At 30.8% G+C, this 24,218-nt stretch overlaps 1 protein-coding gene across 11 annotated transcripts in view; it reads right to left on the bottom strand.

The window, feature by feature from the left end:
* Window positions 1–24,218, bottom strand: part of Dys (Dystrophin) — a 576,591-nt gene that overhangs the window by 136,524 nt on the left and 415,849 nt on the right. For all 11 annotated transcript variants that reach the window (XM_065498970.1, XM_065498974.1, XM_065498975.1 and 8 more), the window contains 3 exons: window positions 23,215–23,365; window positions 9,788–9,911; window positions 6,905–7,059 (listed from right to left, as the gene is read on the bottom strand). In XM_065498970.1, the coding sequence (XP_065355042.1) occupies window positions 6,905–7,059; window positions 9,788–9,911; window positions 23,215–23,365 (430 nt within the window). The remainder of the gene's footprint in view (window positions 1–6,904; window positions 7,060–9,787; window positions 9,912–23,214; window positions 23,366–24,218) is intronic.

The raw sequence follows: 24,218 nt of genomic DNA, 5'->3' as shown, positions 1-24,218 counted from the left end.
GTCATAGTCTAGTCATAGTCTAGTCATAGTCTAGTCATAGTCTAGTCATAGTCTAGTCATAGTCTAGTCATAGTCTAGTCATAGTCTAGTCATAGTCTAGTCATAGTCTAGTCATAGTCTAGTCATAGTCTAGTCATAGTCTAGTCATAGTCTAGTCATAGTCTAGTCATAGTCTAGTCATAGTCTAGTCATAGTCTAGTCATAGTCTAGTCATAGTCTAGTCATAGTCTAGTCATAGTCTAGTCATAGTCTAGTCATAGTCTAGTCATAGTCTAGTCATAGTCTAGTCATAGTCTAGTCATAGTCTAGTCATAGTCTAGTCATAGTCTAGTCATAGTCTAGTCATAGTCTAGTCATAGTCTAGTCATAGTCTAGTCATAGTCTAGTCATAGTCTAGTCATAGTCTAGTCATAGTCTAGTCATAGTCTAGTCATAGTCTAGTCATAGTCTAGTCATAGTCTAGTCATAGTCTAGTCATAGTCTAGTCATAGTCTAGTCATAGTCTAGTCATAGTCTAGTCATAGTCTAGTCATAGTCTAGTCATAGTCTAGTCATAGTCTAGTCATAGTCTAGTCATAGTCTAGTCATAGTCTAGTCATAGTCTAGTCATAGTCTAGTCATAGTCTAGTCATAGTCTAGTCATAGTCTAGTCATAGTCTAGTCATAGTCTAGTCATAGTCTAGTCATAGTCTAGTCATAGTCTAGTCATAGTCTAGTCATAGTCTAGTCATAGTCTAGTCATAGTCTAGTCATAGTCTAGTCATAGTCTAGTCATAGTCTAGTCATAGTCTAGTCATAGTCTAGTCATAGTCTAGTCATAGTCTAGTCATAGTCTAGTCATAGTCTAGTCATAGTCTAGTCATAGTCTAGTCATAGTCTAGTCATAGTCTAGTCATAGTCTAGTCATAGTCTAGTCATAGTCTAGTCATAGTCTAGTCATAGTCTAGTCATAGTCTAGTCATAGTCTAGTCATAGTCTAGTCATAGTCTAGTCATAGTCTAGTCATAGTCTAGTCATAGTCTAGTCATAGTCTAGTCATAGTCTAGTCATAGTCTAGTCATAGTCTAGTCATAGTCTAGTCATAGTCTAGTCATAGTCTAGTCATAGTCTAGTCATAGTCTAGTCATAGTCTAGTCATAGTCTAGTCATAGTCTAGTCATAGTCTAGTCATAGTCTAGTCATAGTCTAGTCATAGTCTAGTCATAGTCTAGTCATAGTCTAGTCATAGTCTAGTCATAGTCTAGTCATAGTCTAGTCATAGTCTAGTCATAGTCTAGTCATAGTCTAGTCATAGTCTAGTCATAGTCTAGTCATAGTCTAGTCATAGTCTAGTCATAGTCTAGTCATAGTCTAGTCATAGTCTAGTCATAGTCTAGTCATAGTCTAGTCATAGTCTAGTCATAGTCTAGTCATAGTCTAGTCATAGTCTAGTCATAGTCTAGTCATAGTCTAGTCATAGTCTAGTCATAGTCTAGTCATAGTCTAGTCATAGTCTAGTCATAGTCTAGTCATAGTCTAGTCATAGTCTAGTCATAGTCTAGTCATAGTCTAGTCATAGTCTAGTCATAGTCTAGTCATAGTCTAGTCATAGTCTAGTCATAGTCTAGTCATAGTCTAGTCATAGTCTAGTCATAGTCTAGTCATAGTCTAGTCATAGTCTAGTCATAGTCTAGTCATAGTCTAGTCATAGTCTAGTCATAGTCTAGTCATAGTCTAGTCATAGTCTAGTCATAGTCTAGTCATAGTCTAGTCATAGTCTAGTCATAGTCTAGTCATAGTCTAGTCATAGTCTAGTCATAGTCTAGTCATAGTCTAGTCATAGTCTAGTCATAGTCTAGTCATAGTCTAGTCATAGTCTAGTCATAGTCTAGTCATAGTCTAGTCATAGTCTAGTCATAGTCTAGTCATAGTCTAGTCATAGTCTAGTCATAGTCTAGTCATAGTCTAGTCATAGTCTAGTCATAGTCTAGTCATAGTCTAGTCATAGTCTAGTCATAGTCTAGTCATAGTCTAGTCATAGTCTAGTCATAGTCTAGTCATAGTCTAGTCATAGTCTAGTCATAGTCTAGTCATAGTCTAGTCATAGTCTAGTCATAGTCTAGTCATAGTCTAGTCATAGTCTAGTCATAGTCTAGTCATAGTCTAGTCATAGTCTAGTCATAGTCTAGTCATAGTCTAGTCATAGTCTAGTCATAGTCTAGTCATAGTCTAGTCATAGTCTAGTCATAGTCTAGTCATAGTCTAGTCATAGTCTAGTCATAGTCTAGTCATAGTCTAGTCATAGTCTAGTCATAGTCTAGTCATAGTCTAGTCATAGTCTAGTCATAGTCTAGTCATAGTCTAGTCATAGTCTAGTCATAGTCTAGTCATAGTCTAGTCATAGTCTAGTCATAGTCTAGTCATAGTCTAGTCATAGTCTAGTCATAGTCTAGTCATAGTCTAGTCATAGTCTAGTCATAGTCTAGTCATAGTCTAGTCATAGTCTAGTCATAGTCTAGTCATAGTCTAGTCATAGTCTAGTCATAGTCTAGTCATAGTCTAGTCATAGTCTAGTCATAGTCTAGTCATAGTCTAGTCATAGTCTAGTCATAGTCTAGTCATAGTCTAGTCATAGTCTAGTCATAGTCTAGTCATAGTCTAGTCATAGTCTAGTCATAGTCTAGTCATAGTCTAGTCATAGTTATCGTTAGTCGTAAGTCACTTCAATCGTTGCAAGTGCTATTTTCAAATTTATTACTAACCATTTAAAATAATCTCTACAACAAGTTGTTATGACCATTAGATCAAGATCAAAGGTCAAGTGATTGTTTATGTGCCACACAGCCAATACTCTCTACTCTCACATCTATACATTGTGCAACTACTTCATGATGCATTTGTGGCAATAAAAGGTCCGCTGTGAGATGACCGATAATAATGATCATTATCGCTTAAAGGCCATAATGTAATAATTATATTATTTCATTATGATGTTGCTGCTGCTATTGTTGCAGTAGACACTATATAAAAATGTATTTTAGTTGTTTATAGATGCCAATAAACTAACGATTGTTGCCACCACCACCTACTTTTGAAAAAGGTTTACAAAATCTAAAGCCTGGGGTGAATATTTGTCTGTAGATTATTTGTAGTACAAAATATAGCTACAGTTTATTTGAAAGGTTTAATAAAGACAAATAGTAACGGTGAATGCTGGCAAGTTGCAGCAAGTAGAAGATTTCTATAGAAAAGTTATGAGGAAAGAACAAATTAACTGTCTGAAGAATGAAAAAGCAAAATAAAAATTGAAATGTTATTCTAAAGATTTTCAAGTTTTAAATGCATTTAAATGAGTTTTTTTAATATTAAATCATTCTTCTTTTAATGACAGTTAAAGTCAACATTTTTATTAAATCTTTGTTATATGAATTTCCTCCTTTTTTATGACATTATGGTTAAGGTTAAATCATTTTTGCTCCATAATGGCCCCTAACCATTTTTCAATATCATTTACAGAATGAAAAAATACAATTAATGTCGATGTACTTAAATCGATTTATTTCGTTTTAATAACCAGCCATGCAATGAACCAAGTATTTCCTTAATGAGAAGAATCTCTAAATAAAAACACATTTCCTTTTTCCTTATTTCTTAACCTCCTTTTTCCCATTATTACCATCAAGCTCTGTTGTAAGCCTTCATACCTTTGGCTCGTAACGAAAACAGGGGAAAAATAAAAACCTTGAAAATACTCATTGGAAAAATGACTTTTTAAAACCATAAAAACAACCGAACAGAAGAAAAAAACAAGGGAAAAATTAAAGAAAAAATATTGAAATGTTTATTTATCGAAAACGCAATATGATGATGGGGATGCTTTAAAAAGCCAACTATAAAAAGCAGAAATTTGTTAATAAATCCCTGTGAAAAAAAAACACATTGTAACATTACAAACATACAGGAAGTCAAATATCCTGCAGCCAGAAGTGTCAATAATATGAAATTTTAATTAATTTAAGTAAAAACAGCCATAAAGCAAATAAAATGTGTTCATAGATACTGAAGTCTAGTAATTTCTTTGAAAAAAAGAAAAATTATACAAAAATAATTGTTACATAAAGAAACACACAAAAACAATTACTAGATTCTTTTAAATTTCCAACATATTTTTTCTTCTTTGTTTAATAACCAAATTCCATTTATTAGTTTTTGTTAAATTCTTTATACAGATTTTTATTTAACAAACAAATCTGTGTGGTTTTTTGTTTTAATATCTGTAAAAATGCCTGAGTTTATTAAGTGAAAACAAGCAAAACTTTAACAAAAATTCCAAATAGTTTTTTTTTTATTACTATAGAGAGCAGTCGGTCGGTCTACCAGTCAGCCAGTTACTCTTTCTATAACATAAAAAAAAAAATCTTATTTTCATTTTACTTTTCAACCCATTTAACATTTCATTTGTGGTTTCCTCTAATGTACTGCTAAATATTTCTACTCTGGGTTTTCCTCCACAACCCCCTCCCACTTCTGCTCACCATGCTTTGATTTAAATACGTATCCTTTTTATCAGCTGCCACACAATTGTATTCTTTGCTATTCTCTGAACTTTATATTTATCAGGATTTGTTTCAGTTTTATGCACATTTTTGTAGTTTTTAGCTTTTTGTTTTGCAAAAGCTATTCGACAAAAAAAAATTTAAAAATAAAAAAAAAAATGAGTTGAAGTTTAATGTTTGGTAACCACTATTACGGATTTTGGTTGTTAATTGTTGCTAGTGTATAGAAAAAATCAACGATAATTAAAATAAAGTAACATAAATGCTGAAAAAGAATGCTATACATTTAAATAGACCTTAATGCAGAAATTGTGGTTTCAGCTTGAAAAGGTCAAAAGGGGAAAGAAATGAAAAAACAAATTTAAAATGTAGTTCAACGAATTTTTTTTTTATTATAGGAGAAGAAATTGAATTTAAAATGTTAATGTCACTATTAACTGAGTGCCAATGTCTTATCCCGGGATATCTTAATGTATTTGCTTATGTCTGTCATAAATATATCTTATGTATGTCTGTCTATGTTTGACTTATGTCTTACTTATGTCTGTTTCATGTCTGTCTCATGTCTGACTTATGTCTGTCTTATGTCTGTCTCATGTCTGAATTATGTCTGTCTTATGTCTGTCTTATGTCTGCCTTATGTCTGTCTTATGTCTGTCTCATGTCTGCCTTATGTCTGTCTTATGTCTGTCTCATGGCTGTCTTATGTCTGTCTTATGTCTGTCTTATGTCTGTCTTATGTCTCTCTTATGTTTCTCTTATGTCTGTCTCATGTCTGCCTTATGTCTGTCGTATGTCTCTCTCATGTTTCTCTTATGTCTCTCTCATGTCTGACTTATGTTTGTCTTATGTCTGTCTCATGTCTGTCTTATGTCTGTCTTATGTCTCTCTTATGTTTCTCTTATGTCTGTCTCATGCCTGCCTTATGTCAGTCGTATGTCTCTTTTATGTCTGTCTTATGTCTGACTTATGTCTCTCTTATGTTTCTCTTATATCTGTCTAATTGTTTGACTTTTATCTGTCTTATGTCTGACTTATGTCTGTCTTATATCTGCCTTATGTCTGTCTCATATCTGTCTCATGTCTGTCTTATGTCTGTCTTATATCTGTCTTATGTCTCTCGTATGTGTGTCTCATGTTTGCCTTATGTTTGCCTTATGTCTGTCTTATGTCTGTCTTATGTCTATCTTATGTCTGTCTTATGTCTGTCCTATGTCTCTCTTATGTTTCTCTTATGTCTGTCTCATGTCTGCCTTATGTCTGTCTTATGTCTGTCCTATGTCTCTCTTATGTTTCTCTTATGTCTGCCTCATGTCTGCCTTATGTCTGTCTTATGTCTGTCTTATGTCAGTCTTATGTCTGTCCTATGTCTCTCTTATGTTTCTCTTATGTCTGTCTTATGTCTGTCTTATGTCTGTCTTATGTCTGTCTTATGTCTGACTTATGTCTGTCTTATGTCTGTCTCATGTCTGTCTTATATCTGTCTTATGTCTCTCTTATGTCTGTCTCATGTCTGACTTATGTCGGTCTTATGTCTATCTTATGTCTCTCTTATGTCTGTCTCATGTCTGACTTATGTCTCTCTTATGTCTATCTCATGTCTGCTTTATGTCTGCCTTATGTCTGTCTCATGTCTGCCTTATGTCTGTCTTATATCTGATTTATGCCTGTCTTTTGTTTGCCCCATGTATCTCTTATGTCTGTCTCATGTCTGACTTATGTCTGTCTTATGTTTATCTTATGTCTATCTTATGTCTCTGTTATGTCTGTCTAATGTCTGCGTTATGTCTGCCTTATGTCTGTCTCATGTCTGCCTTATGTCTGTCTTATATCTGATTTATGTCTCTCTTATGTCTATCTTATGTCTCTCTTATGTCTGTCTCATATCTGCGTTATGTCTGCCTTATGTCTGTCTTATGTCTTACTCATGTCTGTCTCATGTCTTTCTCATGTCTGTCTCATTTCTATCTTATATCTATCTTGTCTGTCTTCTTTTCTAAAATATTGTCTGCAGTATCATTTGTTACCCTGTAAAATAATTATCTTAATCCCACAATTTTTTTACAAGCCAATTTTGGTTGGCATCTGTAACTTTTGCCACTATTTAGCCATTGATTGTTTGTTGTTACTCAAACAAAATTTCTCTCATTTAAGATTAGATCAAGAACAAATTGAACTGCAAGTACTGCTCTTTAGAAAACTTTTTACAATATTTGTTGGCAATTTTCTTTTTTTCTTTTCAATGTAGCTACACATACGACAAACAAACTTAGTTTCTATGTTCTTTTGAAAAGATTAAGCTGCAAGGTATTTTTGATAAATAAAACCAAAGAAAAAAAAAAAAAAAACTAAGTGACTTGAAAACTTACCGTCATGTATTCATCTAAACGATGTTTCCAATTGTCAGATTTATCGATTAGATTATTCCATTGCTCTGAAAGTTTAGCGACTTCACGTCTTATACTGCGTGTCAACTCACGACTTTGTTCTTCGGCAGTTAAATAACGTGAATCTGTATCATGGGCTGCAAAAAAAAGAAACACACACAAAAATATATTAGAGACTTTTCATACACAATTTGAAATAAATTTAGACATAAAGTAGATAAAATACTAGAGATTGGCATTGTCGTTTTTTTTAAGCTGTCTTTTCTTTTGCTAGCTGTTTGAGTGTCTTTATGTGGTAGATATGTGATGGCTGAAAGCTGTGGTGTATGACAGCAACATTTACAATTTTAGCAAATAAATAATAAATTAAGAACATGTTTTTCCAGCAGGAAAAAAAAAATTATAGAAAAAATATTTAATATTAAACAATCCCTAATAACAGACTTTAAATGTTTCTCTTAATTAAACAAAAAAGCTGCCTACTTTAAGGGTCATGTAAAATTAAAGCTAAATTCAAATTAATGTATAAATAAAGCTGTTTTTATTTAATTTGAAGGGAAATCTCCTTAAAATTGTTATACAATAACTTAGTTTTTATATTTACTTTTCGTTTAAATGAAAAACTTTATTCTTCATGCTCTAATTCTGCTGTTTTATGCAATAAACTTAATATCGTTGCATTTTATTCGTTTCAACTTTCTCAAATTTATCTTCAAATTCAATTCAATTTTTCTATACGTTTCCGTTTCAATTTGTGTTGCTTTTTTATCCAAATTTATTTTTTTTCCGGACTCATATGCAGATGTGTTGAGCAGTGATGAAATAGTAGAAGAATACAAAAAACAATAACAACTATTTAAAACTGAAAACTATTGATGACGTTAAAGACGAATAAAAATAAGAACAAAAATGCTGACAGATGTGAAAAATTCTTGTTTGAGAAGAAATGGAAAGTTTTTTTTCATAAAAAAAAATAACAACTATTTGTAAAATTGATTATTTTAAATCTGAAAATAAGAAAAGTTAAATCATCACAATTGGATAAGGGAAAACAAAAGTTTTTCCAACACTTGAAATTTATTATCGCTGTTTTTTGTTGAGAAATTATAAAAATATGCAAATTTAAAGCTGAAGCTTTAAAATATAGAATAGTATAGAAAACGTTGCCTACATTTAGGCATATATATTTAAATTTTAACTTTAAATGTAGTTCTTATAAAATTCCTTTAAAAAAATTATTTTTAGCCTGAAAAATAATGTGTTTATCTTGGTTTTGCCATAACACCTAGGTAAACTTAACATTTTGACTTCTTTCCCCCATTTTGCACATTTTCAGTGGTACTAAAATCAATTGCAATATTAATGTTTAAATAAATTTCCTCGTAAAGCAAGTGTGTGTGAGTTACTGTTTGTGTTTTTCTTTTTTTTTATAACAAAACCATATAAATGGTTTTAATATTAAAGTAAATATATAATAAACTTTATTTCTTTTTATCGTTTTATCAAAAGAGCAGCAAAAACAACATAAAAACCATAAAAAAAATATTTTTGCCCAAAAAACATACCAGAGACAAAACAAATATAAAAAAATACTTGCAATAAAATGGGGAAAATACAAAACAAACAAAAAAAGTAGGTACTTCTGTAAATGTTGCAACAATAAATCCCTCGACATTTAACGGTCCTGTTATATTGTGCTGCAACAAATACATAAACACATTTTACACTCATACATTTAACGCTGGCTATAACACAGACTATTCAAAATCAATTGGGTAAAGAAAGTAGTAAACGGAAAATAGCAAATAATAATGCGGAAATGTTGGGTTGTTACTAGCCAAGGATTTTTTTAATGCTGGATGAAATTTTCTTTTAAAATTTATTTTAGCTTATATCTACATTTAATGATTTCTCTCTGCATTAGTTTTGATATTTAAGAATTCTATAACTACACCATTTCAAATTCCAAAAAAACTATGACTAGACTATGACTAGACTATGACTAGACTATGACTAGACTATGACTAGACTATGACTAGACTATGACTAGACTATGACTAGACTATGACTAGACTATGACTAGACTATGACTAGACTATGACTAGACTATGACTAGACTATGACTAGACTATGACTAGACTATGACTAGACTATGACTAGACTATGACTAGACTATGACTAGACTATGACTAGACTATGACTAGACTATGACTAGACTATGACTAGACTATGACTAGACTATGACTAGACTATGACTAGACTATGACTAGACTATGACTAGACTATGACTAGACTATGACTAGACTATGACTAGACTATGACTAGACTATGACTAGACTATGACTAGACTATGACTAGACTATGACTAGACTATGACTAGACTATGACTAGACTATGACTAGACTATGACTAGACTATGACTAGACTATGACTAGACTATGACTAGACTATGACTAGACTATGACTAGACTATGACTAGACTATGACTAGACTATGACTAGACTATGACTAGACTATGACTAGACTATGACTAGACTATGACTAGACTATGACTAGACTATGACTAGACTATGACTAGACTATGACTAGACTATGACTAGACTATGACTAGACTAGGAAATGGTGCATTATCAGTCTTATCTTTACTTTCTCGCAAGCAATTTATAAATTGTTTAGAGTATTGAGTATTGGTCTACAGTCAAGTAATATTTTTGTTTCAGTACTTTTTCTATTTTGTTTGGTATGTCAAGTACCTCTATTTAACGATTATAAAGAATATAGTTTATATTTGTTTTATCAATGTTTGTATAAGTAGCAGTATGCCATTGCAGTGTGACTGTTTGTGTATTGATGTTTGATATTTACCTTCGGTATCACTGGTATCCGATACAGGTGGTTCACTGGCAATATATTGTCTGCCACTTTGTAAAGTACTTTCAACAATTGGACGTTTATCCTCCAATTGACGACGGAAAGCTTTATGATCATCCTAAAATAGAAAAATGGAAACAAAATAGTAGTTATAAATTATTTTGTATTAAAAGGAGGGTAATAAAAAGAATAACAATGTTGAATAATATTAAAGATAGGTTGAAGAGAGAATGTAAGTTGTTAAATGGTCAGAATTTAATAATTCAAATTGATAAATCATTAAAAAATTTGTTGTGCAGTTTATTTTCTCCATAATTTATAACTTTTTTTAAGTATTACTTAACTACTGTGTGCTCAATATTCCATTAAAAGGTCTTATTGTTTTATAGTTGTAAAATAATTTCATCATAAATTAGATGTAATTGACCTAGAAATAATTTTATCAGTTGAATTTAACTGTTGGCCGGTATATTCTTTATAATCACAGACACTCAATTCATAAGTAATTGTTTAATGATCCTTAACACTCATACAAACATGAGAAAAATCACCAAAAATATTCTGTATATGTATTAACACGCTCAAAGAAACACATAAAAAACGTGTTTTCTTTTTGGATAAAATCGAAATTTCTCATAAAAATAGTCAAAGCACGCACTCACTTAAATTTGCCAAAGATTTAATAAACAACCAAACACTCCAAAAAAACATGACATTAACTGAATGAATGAATACACGAGGAAATCTTTATCCAAAACCCCTCATACATGCACGTTGAAATATTCCAAGTGAGGGTGTAGAAGAAATCATATATCCTGTTTTCTTTAACACTTAAACATTTACTTATTTAGACATGTGAGCGAACAACAAAATAAAAGCAAAATATATTGACTGACATTTCAAAAGTAGAAAAAAACAGAGAGAAAAAAGGCAGAGAAAATCTATAAAAATGGACGTGTTACAGAAAATTCACTTAACAGAAAGTTTTCTATTCAGTTTTGTTGTTGCTGCTGCTGTATTAGACCCGAAAACAACAACTATTACAATAAAATGGTAGTGGAGGCATCAAATGTGGCCACTTAAATAATAACTACCACTACACTACAACTAAAGCAATAACAACAATAAAATCTACTCTTACAACAACATATAACAGACAAACACTTAAGAAAAGTAACCGGACAAACCAAACAACAACTCCTACCCCCCAACCAACCAAAAACAGAAAATCACGTTGTAAAAATGTTTGGACTAATAGTGTGTAAAAATTGATGAAGTAGAAAATCAAATGAAAGGTATGTACATTTTTTAATAATATTTTTTAGAACAAATTTTGATAAATTTTATGTTTTTTTTTTAAATAATTTTTAGAAATGTACTTTTTAAAAGTACTTTTAATAAAAGCACATTTTGTAAAAAGTACTCTTCTTAAAAACTTATTTCTTAAAAGTAGGTATTAGAAAAAGTACTTTTTCAAAAAATTACTTTCCATAAAAAAGTACTTTTTAAATAAACTGATAAAAACCGTTTCTCTAAAAAGATCTTTTCTTAAAAATAATATTTAAATAAGTTTACATTTCTTAAAAGTACTATCAAGAAAAGGTACTTTCAATAAAAGCCCTTTTTTAAAAAATCATTTTCATTAAACGTAGTATGAGAAAAATACGACTTTTCCAAAGAAAAGTTAATTTTCCTAAAAGTTAAATAAAAACACTTTTTAGAAAAATCATTTCCATTAAAATTTCTATGAGAAAAGTTCTTTTCATAAAAATCATTTTTAGAAAATGAATTTTTCTTAAAAGTACTTTTTTTTAATATAAAATTAGAGATAAAAGTATCTTCACCAAAAAGTACTTTTCTTAAAGAGAAATGTACATTTCTTCAAAGTACTTTCTAGAAAAAGTACTTTTAATAAAAGCACTCTGAAGGCTTCTACAAGTAATATTTAAAAAACTGCTTTTTAAGTACTAAAATATTGATATTTAAGAAACTTGTTCATTTTTGTTTTACTTTTTAGGAAAATATTTCAAAACTCTTTAATGTTATTAAAGTTTTAGTTCCAGTTTAGGTTCTAGTTCCGTTCTAGTTCTGTTCTAGTTCTGTTCTAGTTCTGTTCTAGTTCTGTTCTAGTTCTGTTCTAGTTCTGTTCTAGTTCTGTTCTAGTTCTGTTCTAGTTCTGTTCTAGTTCTGTTCTAGTTCTGTTCTAGTTCTGTTCTAGTTCTGTTCTAGTTCTGTTCTAGTTCTGTTCTAGTTCTGTTCTAGTTCTGTTCTAGTTCTGTTCTAGTTCTGTTCTAGTTCTGTTCTAGTTCTGTTCTAGTTCTGTTCTAGTTCTGTTCTAGTTCTGTTCTAGTTCTGTTCTAGTTCTGTTCTAGTTCTGTTCTAGTTCTGTTCTAGTTCTGTTCTAGTTCTGTTCTAGTTCTGTTCTAGTTCTGTTCTAGTTCTGTTCTAGTTCTGTTCTAGTTCTGTTCTAGTTCTGTTCTAGTTCTGTTCTAGTTCTGTTCTAGTTCTGTTCTAGTTCTGTTCTAGTTCTGTTCTAGTTCTGTTCTAGTTCTGTTCTAGTTCTGTTCTAGTTCTGTTCTAGTTCTGTTCTAGTTCTGTTCTAGTTCTGTTCTAGTTCTGTTCTAGTTCTGTTCTAGTTCTGTTCTAGTTCTGTTCTAGTTCTGTTCTAGTTCTGTTCTAGTTCTGTTCTAGTTCTGTTCTAGTTCTGTTCTAGTTCTGTTCTAGTTCTGTTCTAGTTCTGTTCTAGTTCTGTTCTAGTTCTGTTCTAGTTCTGTTCTAGTTCTGTTCTAGTTCTGTTCTAGTTCTGTTCTAGTTCTGTTCTAGTTCTGTTCTAGTTCTGTTCTAGTTCTGTTCTAGTTCTGTTCTAGTTCTGTTCTAGTTCTGTTCTAGTTCTGTTCTAGTTCTGTTCTAGTTCTGTTCTAGTTCTGTTCTAGTTCTGTTCTAGTTCTGTTCTAGTTCTGTTCTAGTTCTGTTCTAGTTCTGTTCTAGTTCTGTTCTAGTTCTGTTCTAGTTCTGTTCTAGTTCTGTTCTAGTTCTGTTCTAGTTCTGTTCTAGTTCTGTTCTGTTCTAGTTCTGTTCTGTTCTAGTTCTGTTCTGTTCTAGTTCTGTTCTAGTTCTGTTCTAGTTCTGTTCTAGTTCTGTTCTAGTTCTGTTCTAGTTCTGTTCTAGTTCTGTTCTAGTTCTGTTCTAGTTCTGTTCTAGTTCTGTTCTAGTTCTGTTCTAGTTCTGTTCTAGTTCTGTTCTAGTTCTGTTCTAGTTCTGTTCTAGTTCTGTTCTAGTTCTGTTCTAGTTCTGTTCTAGTTCTGTTCTAGTTCTGTTCTAGTTCTGTTCTAGTTCTGTTCTAGTTCTGTTCTAGTTCTGTTCTAGTTCTGTTCTAGTTCTGTTCTAGTTCTGTTCTAGTTCTGTTCTAGTTCTGTTCTAGTTCTGTTCTAGTTCTGTTCTAGTTCTGTTCTAGTTCTGTTCTAGTTCTGTTCTAGTTCTGTTCTAGTTCTAGTTCTAGTTCTAGTTCTGTTCTAGTTCTGTTCTAGTTCTGTTCTAGTTCTGTTCTAGTTCTGTTCTAGTTCTGTTCTAGTTCTGTTCTAGTTCTGTTCTAGTTCTGTTCTAGTTCTGTTCTAGTTCTGTTCTAGTTCTGTTCTAGTTCTGTTCTAGTTCTGTTCTAGTTCTGTTCTAGTTCTGTTCTAGTTCTGTTCTAGTTCTGTTCTAGTTCTGTTCTAGTTCTGTTCTAGTTCTGTTCTAGTTCTGTTCTAGTTCTGTTCTAGTTCTGTTCTAGTTCTGTTCTAGTTCTGTTCTAGTTCTGTTCTAGTTCTGTTCTAGTTCTGTTCTAGTTCTGTTCTAGTTCTGTTCTAGTTCTGTTCTAGTTCTGTTCTAGTTCTGTTCTAGTTCTGTTCTAGTTCTGTTCTAGTTCTGTTCTAGTTCTGTTCTAGTTCTGTTCTAGTTCTGTTCTAGTTCTGTTCTAGTTCTGTTCTAGTTCTGTTCTAGTTCTGTTCTAGTTCTGTTCTAGTTCTGTTCTAGTTCTGTTCTAGTTCTGTTCTAGTTCTGTTCTAGTTCTGTTCTAGTTCTGTTCTAGTTCTGTTCTAGTTCTGTTCTAGTTCTGTTCTAGTTCTGTTCTAGTTCTGTTCTAGTTCTGTTCTAGTTCTGTTCTAGTTCTGTTCTAGTTCTGTTCTAGTTCTGTTCTAGTTCTGTTCTAGTTCTGTTCTAGTTCTGTTCTAGTTCTGTTCTAGTTCTGTTCTAGTTCTGTTCTAGTTCTGTTCTAGTTCTGTTCTAGTTCTGTTCTAGTTCTGTTCTAGTTCTGTTCTAGTTCTGTTCTAGTTCTGTTCTAGTTCTGTTCTAGTTCTGTTCTAGTTCTGTTCTGTTCTAGTTCTGTTCTAGTTCTGTTCTAGTTCTGTTCTAGTTCTGTTCTAGTTCTGTTCTGTTCTAGTTCTGTTCTAGTTCTGTTCTAGTTCTGTTCTAGTTCTGTTCTAGTTCTGTTCTAGTTCTGTTCTAGTTCTGTTCTAGTTCTGTTCTAGTTCTGTTCTAGTTCTGTTCTGTTCTAGTTCTGTTCTAGTTCTGTTCTAGTTCTGTTCTAGTTCTGTTCTAGTTCTGTTCTAGTTCTGTTCTAGTTCTGTTCTAGTTCTGTTCTAGTTCTGTTCTAGTTCTGTTCTAGTTCTGTTCTAGTTCTGTTCTAGTTCTGTTCTAGTTCTGTTCTAGTTCTGTTCTAGTTCTGTTCTAGTTCTGTTCTAGTTCTGTTCTAGTTCTGTTCTAGTTCTGTTCTAGTTCTGTTCTAGTTCTGTTCTAGTTCTGTTCTAGTTCTGTTCTAGTTCTGTTCTAGTTCTGTTCTAGTTCTGTTCTAGTTCTGTTCTAGTTCTGTTCTAGTTCTGTTCTAGTTCTGTTCTAGTTCTGTTCTAGTTCTGTTCTAGTTCTGTTCTAGTTCTGTTCTAGTTCTGTTCTAGTTCTGTTCTAGTTCTGTTCTAGTTCTGTTCTAGTTCTGTTCTAGTTCTGTTCTAGTTCTGTTCTAGTTCTGTTCTAGTTCTGTTCTAGTTCTGTTCTAGTTCTGTTCTAGTTCTGTTCTAGTTCTGTTCTAGTTCTGTTCTAGTTCTGTTCTAGTTCTGTTCTAGTTCTGTTCTAGTTCTGTTCTAGTTCTGTTCTAGTTCTGTTCTAGTTCTGTTCTAGTTCTGTTCTAGTTCTGTTCTAGTTCTGTTCTAGTTCTGTTCTAGTTCTGTTCTAGTTCTGTTCTAGTTCTGTTCTAGTTCTGTTCTAGTTCTGTTCTAGTTCTGTTCTAGTTCTGTTCTAGTTCTGTTCTAGTTCTGTTCTAGTTCTGTTCTAGTTCTGTTCTAGTTCTGTTCTAGTTCTGTTCTAGTTCTGTTCTAGTTCTGTTCTAGTTCTGTTCTAGTTCTGTTCTAGTTCTGTTCTAGTTCTGTTCTAGTTCTGTTCTAGTTCTGTTCTAGTTCTGTTCTAGTTCTGTTCTAGTTCTGTTCTAGTTCTGTTCTAGTTCTGTTCTAGTTCTGTTCTAGTTCTGTTCTAGTTCTGTTCTAGTTCTGTTCTAGTTCTGTTCTAGTTCTGTTCTAGTTCTGTTCTAGTTCTGTTCTAGTTCTGTTCTAGTTCTGTTCTAGTTCTGTTCTAGTTCTGTTCTAGTTCTGTTCTAGTTCTGTTCTAGTTCTGTTCTAGTTCTGTTCTAGTTCTGTTCTAGTTCTGTTCTAGTTCTGTTCTAGTTCTGTTCTAGTTCTGTTCTAGTTCTGTTCTAGTTCTGTTCTAGTTCTGTTCTAGTTCTGTTCTAGTTCTGTTCTAGTTCTGTTCTAGTTCTGTTCTAGTTCTGTTCTAGTTCTGTTCTAGTTCTGTTCTAGTTCTGTTCTAGTTCTGTTCTAGTTCTGTTCTAGTTCTGTTCTAGTTCTGTTCTAGTTCTGTTCTAGTTCTGTTCTAGTTCTGTTCTAGTTCTGTTCTAGTTCTGTTCTAGTTCTGTTCTAGTTCTGTTCTAGTTCTGTTCTAGTTCTGTTCTAGTTCTGTTCTAGTTCTGTTCTAGTTCTGTTCTAGTTCTGTTCTAGTTCTGTTCTAGTTCTGTTCTAGTTCTGTTCTAGTTCTGTTCTAGTTCTGTTCTAGTTCTGTTCTAGTTCTGTTCTAGTTCTGTTCTAGTTCTGTTCTAGTTCTGTTCTAGTTCTGTTCTAGTTCTGTTCTAGTTCTGTTCTAGTTCTAGTTCTAGTTCTAGTTCTAGTTCTGTTCTAGTTCTGTTCTAGTTCTGTTCTAGTTCTGTTCTAGTTCTAGTTCTGTTCTAGTTCTGTTCTAGTTCTAGTTCTGTTCTAGTTCTGTTCTAGTTCTGTTCTAGTTCTGTTCTAGTTCTGTTCTAGTTCTGTTCTAGTTCTGTTCTAGTTCTGTTCTAGTTCTAGTTCTAGTTCTGTTCTAGTTCTGTTCTAGTTCTGTTCTAGTTCTGTTCTAGTTCTGTTCTAGTTCTGTTCTAGTTCTGTTCTAGTTCTGTTCTAGTTCTGTTCTAGTTCTGTTCTAGTTCTGTTCTAGTTCTGTTCTAGTTCTGTTCTAGTTCTGTTCTAGTTCTGTTCTAGTTCTGTTCTAGTTCTGTTCTAGTTCTGTTCTAGTTCTGTTCTAGTTCTGTTCTAGTTCTGTTCTAGTTCTGTTCTAGTTCTGTTCTAGTTCTGTTCTAGTTCTGTTCTAGTTCTGTTCTAGTTCTGTTCTAGTTCTGTTCTAGTTCTGTTCTAGTTCTGTTCTAGTTCTGTTCTAGTTCTGTTCTAGTTCTGTTCTAGTTCTGTTCTAGTTCTGTTCTAGTTCTGTTCTAGTTCTGTTCTAGTTCTGTTCTAGTTCTGTTCTAGTTCTGTTCTAGTTCTGTTCTAGTTCTGTTCTAGTTCTGTTCTAGTTCTGTTCTAGTTCTGTTCTAGTTCTGTTCTAGTTCTGTTCTAGTTCTGTTCTAGTTCTGTTCTAGTTCTGTTCTAGTTCTGTTCTAGTTCTGTTCTAGTTCTGTTCTAGTTCTGTTCTAGTTCTGTTCTAGTTCTGTTCTAGTTCTGTTCTAGTTCTGTTCTAGTTCTGTTCTAGTTCTGTTCTAGTTCTGTTCTAGTTCTGTTCTAGTTCTGTTCTAGTTCTGTTCTAGTTCTGTTCTAGTTCTGTTCTAGTTCTGTTCTAGTTCTGTTCTAGTTCTGTTCTAGTTCTGTTCTAGTTCTGTTCTAGTTCTGTTCTAGTTCTGTTCTAGTTCTGTTCTAGTTCTGTTCTAGTTCTGTTCTAGTTCTGTTCTGTTCTAGTTCTGTTCTAGTTCTGTTCTAGTTCTAGTTCTGTTCTAGTTCTGTTCTAGTTCTGTTCTAGTTCTGTTCTAGTTCTGTTCTAGTTCTGTTCTAGTTCTGTTCTAGTTCTGTTCTAGTTCTCTTCTAGTTCTGTTATAATTCTGTTATAAATCTGTTCTAGTTCTGTTCTAGTTCTCTTCTAGTTTTTTTTAATAATTTTCATTGGACGTTTTAAACAGCCCTCCTATATATTCATGTATGTGAGTAAATAGATTTCTCCCACAACCATTTAAGTATAATTTAAGGTTGACTTTCAAAGTCATTTACTCTGTCTTCACAGACCTTTCCAAAATTCATAAAAGAAAATGGAAAAATTTTACGTTTCAAAAAAAAGGGTGGTCAAATTTTATTACCAACATTATTTACTAAGTATATTTTTGGCTTTAAGTAGTCAAGCATGTATATGAGTGTTACTCTCTTTTATTATTGGCTTTCAGTTCTGGCTGTCGAAATCTCTATATATTTTTTGTTTATTTAATGTTGTTTTTGATACTTTTTACTGCTTCTCCTCTGCTGTTAAACACGGCGTATACTTGTTGTGTTTTTTTGTATGAGAATCATTTATTAAGTATACGCCTTGTATGACTGAGTATTAATGGTGCATTTTGTAGATAGATTTATAAATTTATGATTTTGTTTTTTTCGACTTGTGATTATTTTTGTGTTGTTCGTTTTTTATGTTATAAATATTGATTTTTTTCTTGTCTAGTGTTTAAGAACTATGAAAAAAGAAAATTTAATTCAAGTAGAAAAACTTAAAATTAAACTTTAAGAAGTTAAATTATTTGAAAAATATTTCAAATTTCATAAATAATTATGATTTTTTGAATTACATTCTATTCTTAAAAGAAAATTTATGCAAATTTTACTCTAACTTAATCTTCCTTAAACTTCTTACAGTAAAGCTGTAAAAACTTTAAGTGATATTCTTTACCTTTCCATCTAACTTTTAGAAAACGTACACAATACAATCCTAAATCAATATTTATAAAAGTGTAGATGGTTTTCAAACAACCATGCAACCATCCATCCATCGGTATGTCTGTCTGTCTATCTATCTATTTATGCATGCAAGTACGTGATTTGTTAGACATGGACAATTATTTGAATTTAGATAATAAATTTTAATTCAATTTTATTTGCAAATACACACATGCTCTATGTAAATACTCATACATACATATGTAGGCTTGAGTGTATTAGCAAACTCACACACATTTAGTATACATGAGTGTGTGTGTTTATGTATGTGTATGCAAACAAATACATTTTATATAAATTGTATGTTGTTTTTATAAAATAAACATAATTAATGTTACTCATACGCAACCGTAACGAAATTGAAAATAAAAGAATATAAAGACCAGAGAATTGAAAAATACCCACACTCACATGCACATTATGAGCAAGTGTACGTGTATGAAAATTAATTATAGCCTACCAATACAAGCACGAATATGTAGCATTTTATTTCTTTATACACTGACCCACACTCAGATATGCATCTCTTTCCTTGATTCTCTCTCATACCCAGCTTAATACAAAAATATCCTACATATATATATAGCAGGTTGTGTGTGTGTATTTACACACATTGTAGAAATTCCATTAACAGAAAACATGCACACATATTTTGTATTTGTTTAACATGTATGTGTTTGTATCTATGTATGTATATGTGAAATGTTGTGAGTGTGTTTGTAAATATTTCCTAGTATGACTTTAAAAAACCAGTGTGTTTTCTCGGTTTATTTTTTTATAAATTTTTTATTAACATCAAGTATTTTTATGATCATACCAGCACTAAGACCACAACAAAAGTACCAGTTTAAAATAAATTGAAATCGTAAAAAATGATGCCAGAGATGTGACGAGAAACTAAACAGCAAATGCTAAAGTAAAAACTTAAAATTAGTTACACTTGGTGGCCGGGATGATATAGGGAGAACCAAAATTGGCAATGGATTTGAATTTGAGGACATAGCTTAATGTCTTAGCTTTAATATCCCATTAAAATTTTAAAAATCTCTTTATATTTGAATTATTTATTGATAAAATAAAAATGTGTGCCCTACTAGACGTATGATTAATATTTATTTAGAGATTAGGTTCGAAAATTAGCTATACCTTGGTCAATTTTGCATGGATTTTAACAATGTTAATGACATATGAAAGCAAAGGCTTTATATTATATATGTAAGTTTTAATAATCAGTTCGGGTAAAGCAAAATTTTTAAAATTTATTGATTTGAAGAGAATGAAAATTTGGAAGGAAATTAAAAAAAAGTGGACAATTTGTTAAATTAGGTAATACGACGAGGAAGTTATTATTCTAGATATATGCATGGCTATTATAGCTCATGGTCATAGCTTTAATATTCCATTAAAATGTTAAAAATCTTTTAATATTTCACTTAGTTATTGATAAAAGAAAAATGTGTGGCCTTCTAGACGTATGAGTAATATTTATTTAGAGGTTAAGTTGAGAAAATTACCTATAATTTGGTCAAAAATGCTCAGATTTTAATAATTTTAACGTCTTTTGAATTATTGGTCTTCGGTTTATAAATACTAGTTTTAACAATCAGTTCATGTAAGGCGATTTTTTCAAATTTTCATTGGTTTTTGAAGAATATGTGTTCAAATTAGTTCATTCTGGTAACAGCTCAAATCATTGTTCTATATAATATAGAAGATAGCTCTATTTGTGTTTTATAGTTTGTATAATTTTTTGTAAGTTTCATGTCAAGTTATTTGTTAATTGTTCACTTTTCGCCACAAATTAGCTTTAGAAACTTCATTACAATATACTTCTTCGAAAATGAGGTTGCTCAAGCAGTGAGTGTTACAAAAGTATTCCAACTTTATTAATAAAATCATAGCTCAATGTCTTAGCTTTAATATTCCATTAAAATTTTAAAAATCTCTTTATATTTGAATTATTTATTGATAAAATAAAAATGAGTGCCCTACTAGACGTATGATTAATATTTATTTAGAGATTAGGTTGGAAAATCTATAATTTGGTCAAAATTGCTCAGATTTTAAAAATTTTTACGTCTTTTGAAATATTAGTCTTCAGGTTATAAATACTTCATGTAAGGCGATTTTTTTCAAATTTTCATTGGTTTTTGAAGAATATGTGTTCAAAAAGTTTATTGGTTTAAATTAATGCATTCTGCTAACAGTTCAGATCATTGTGCTTTATAATATAGAAGATAGTTTTACTCATGATACAATAATTATAGAATGTGTAATCATTAGGAATAGTTTTCAATATTTACCTCTATAACGTCAAACTTTGCTTTTGATTTTTTTCATATTTTCTTTTGTTTGACGTTACAAGAATTGTATAATTGAGAATTTATTTTCTAATTATATTGTTGTGCCATGGTTCTATTTATGCTTTATATTTTGTATGATTTTTTGTAGGTGTCATGTCAAGTTATTTGTGAATTGTTCACTTTTCGCCATTTCTTCGAAAATGAGGCTGCTCAGGCAGTGATTGTTACAAAAGTATTTCAACTTTATTAATAAAATCATAGCTCATTGTCTTAACTTTAATATTCCATTAAAATTTTAAAAATCTCTTTATTTATAGATAAAATAAAAATTTGTGCCCTACTAGACGTATGATTAATATTTATTTAGAGGTTAGGTTGGAAAATTGCCTATAACTTTGGCAATTATATAAGGATATTAAAAATTTTAACGTTAAATTAAAACCAAACCTTGAGGTTGTAAATAAAGGTTGTGACAATCTATTCATCTAAAGCAAATTTTTACATTTTTATATATTTTAGAAGAAAATGTATGGCTTAAATTTATTATTTATGCTTTAATTCAAGTGCGAAGCAGTGACTGTTACAAGAGTATTAAAATCATAGCTCATTGTCTTATCTTTTATATGTCATTAAAATTTTAGTAATCTCTCTCAATATTTGACGTATTTATTAAGAAAATAAAAATGAGAAAAGTGTTACTGGACGTATGAATAATTTTTATTTAAAGGTTAGACTGGAAAAAAGTTCATGAACTTTAATTGTTATAAGTACATCATTAAAATTTTAAATTTCTTATAGAAATATTTGTTAAAAGTTATACAAAGACAAATGTGTGTCCTACTAGACGTATGATTAATATTTATTTAGAGCTAAGGTTTAAAAATTGTCAATAACTTGGTCAATTATGTAAGGATTTCAACAAAGTTGACGTCGTATTAATGTCAAGTCATTAGGTTATAAATACAAATTTTAATAATCAGTTAATGCAAAGATTATTTTTTTTAAATTTTATTGATTTGAAGAGAATAACAATTTTAAGGAAATTAAGCACATCACCAAAAACAAAGTGGACAATTTTATAGTTTACTTAATAGGAGAAGCTGCATATTATGCTAGATAGCTTCATGCTTGGCATAGCTTAAGTTCTTAGCTTTTATATTTTATGAAAATTATAGAAATCTCTTGATATTTGTGTTATTTATTTATAAAAGAAAAATGTGTGTCACACTAGACGTATGAATAATATTTATTTAGAGGTTAAGTTTAAAAATTGCCTATTACTTGCACAATTATGAATGGATTCTAACAATTTTACTGTTATATGAAAGCCAAGCCATCAGGTTTTAAATACCAGTTTCAATAAACAGTCCATTTATAGCAAAAACATCCTTAAATTGGAAATAATTGGGTGCATGACTTAAAAATGCTGAGTTTTTTTTTAAATTTTTAGCTTTTCAAAGTATTGGCCACTGTTAGCTATGCCCTTTTCTTTTCTTTCTAGCAATACATGGATTTCCATGATGGAATATTATGGTTTCATGTCTGGCCGAATATTCTGGGCGTTTTTCAGCAAGTGCTCACTTTAAACGATTCAGTTACGTTCGGTGCAGATTCTGGACATGGTTTGGCCAGATTTCAGAAGCTTATAATCGATTGGGCTCTTTTGGTCCCACCAAATATAGAGCATTGCCAAAGCTACATGGATATTTGGTGTCGATTCGGCTGGTTGACCGGGCAAAAGAGTACCTATGTGCAACTAAAGCCTGCCCTACATTACCCTAGATAGAGTACTTCATTTTAATTTTTGCGTACATTTTGACACACCCTTTGGTAAGAAGACAAGTTTCATTGCCGAGTCATTTTTGGTAAATATTTTTAATGAAGAAAACTATTTTACACAATATCTAATGTAGAGAAAACTGTTATACCCAATAAGTGCTTTAGAAAAACTGTTATACACAATAGAGAAACCTGTTATACTCAATAATTTCTTAAAGAAACTGTTATAAACATTATTTGCTATAGAAAAAATCAATTAAAAACAAACTTTTCTATACAAAACTAAGTGTATAAAAGAGTTTCCTTTAGATAAAACTGTTATACCCAATAATTGCTATAGAAAAACTTTTATTTCTATATATTTTATAGAGAAAACTCAATAGTTTCTTTAGGAAACTCTCATTAACAATATTTTCAAATCAATAAATTTTAACAAATTAAGCTTTACATGAAGTTATTATTAAAACTTGTATTTATAAAATGAAGACTTGGCTTTCATATGGCATTAACATTGTTAAAATCCATACATAATTGACCAAGTTATAGGTCATTTTTAAACATAAGCTCTAAATAAATATTAATCATACGTCTAGTAGGACACATTTTTCTTTTATCAATAAATATCACAAATATTGAGAGATTTTCAAAATTTCAATGGAATATTAAAGGACTTGAGCATATCAAATAATAACCTCATCTTCCAATTAACTAATCTAAAAAATTTTTAAATTTCCTTAAAATTTGTAATTCTATTCAAATCAATAAAATTTAAAAAAATTAGCCTTAATCGAACTGATTATTAAAACTTTTACTTATAACCTGAAGACTTGTCTTTCATATGATGTTAACATTGTTAAAATCCATACATAATTGACCAAGTTATTGGTAATTTTTAAAACTAACCTCTAAATAAATATTAATCATACGTCTAGTAGGACACACACTATTATTTTATCAAGAAATAGCACTAATATTGAGAGATTTTTAAAATTTTAATGGAATATAAAAGCTAAGAACTTGAGCTATGATAAGTTTGCCTCTATATAAATACAAATTATAATTTGTATTTATATTTTATTTTAAATTATTATAAAATCCAACTTACCAATTGTTTTTGCAAACTAGCCGAATCACCGCGCACCGGTCCCATACCCAGGCTGGACAGTTCAGTGTCCTTGCGTATGACCCATTCGGTTAATTCACGCAGTGACAACAGCAAAGCATTCCAATGCTCTGAGTTATTCTCCAAACGATTTCTGCAAAAAAAAAAGAAGAAAAAATATTAAAAATATTTTTACAACCAAAATGAAAAAAAAAATCATATTGTAAAGAACACCAACAGCAACAACAACAAAATTTTAATTAACACTTTATTAAAAATTTAAATGGACGTAAAAAAATACCAAAAACAAACATAATTCTATAATATTTTTTGTAACATACAGGGGCATCATTAAAACTGAAAAGCTATTAAAAGTCGTGTGAGTTTAAAACATTAAAATGTTATTTTTTTACACATTTTCTGGGTTTTCTCTGCTGGCCATAGAACGCAATTTCATTTTCCCCTGTTTTATTTTGGGGTTTTTTTCATAATTTTCTTTATGTTTTTTACAAGTCAAAGTTTTTTTGTTGTTTTTTTATTACTTATTTTCTTTTAGTAATTTTTAGCTGGTCATTTTTGGTGTATGAAAATGTTGGCAAGAAAATATTTCTTAATTGAAATAGAAGATTAAAAGCAGAAGATTGTGGAAATTTATAATTAGCAGCCAAGTTGATGGCAAAATTTATGGTAATAGAATTGTGGTAGGAGGTCAAAAATATAAAAAAATACCCTAAAAACATTATAGGGGAAATAAGGGACAATTTTTAATACTCTAATTTCACAGCTCATAAAAAACCTTAACAGTTAAATTTCAAAAGAAAAGATCAAAAACCATTTACAACAATTTATTAATAATTTTGTAATAAAAATACTTAAAGTCAAGATTAGTGGCATATTCATTATATAAAACAAATATTTAAATTTTACATACGGCAAAATAAAAGTTTCCCTCTAAACTTGAGAAGAAATTATGTTTCATAGAAATAAAATCAAAATCAAATTTCAAA

This window comes from Calliphora vicina, chromosome 1 (assembly GCF_958450345.1).
Source record: "Calliphora vicina chromosome 1, idCalVici1.1, whole genome shotgun sequence".
Lineage (NCBI taxonomy): Eukaryota > Metazoa > Arthropoda > Insecta > Diptera > Calliphoridae > Calliphora > Calliphora vicina.
Note: the sequence above shows the minus strand (reverse complement) of the source record. Positions and strands in the feature narration are given on the sequence as shown.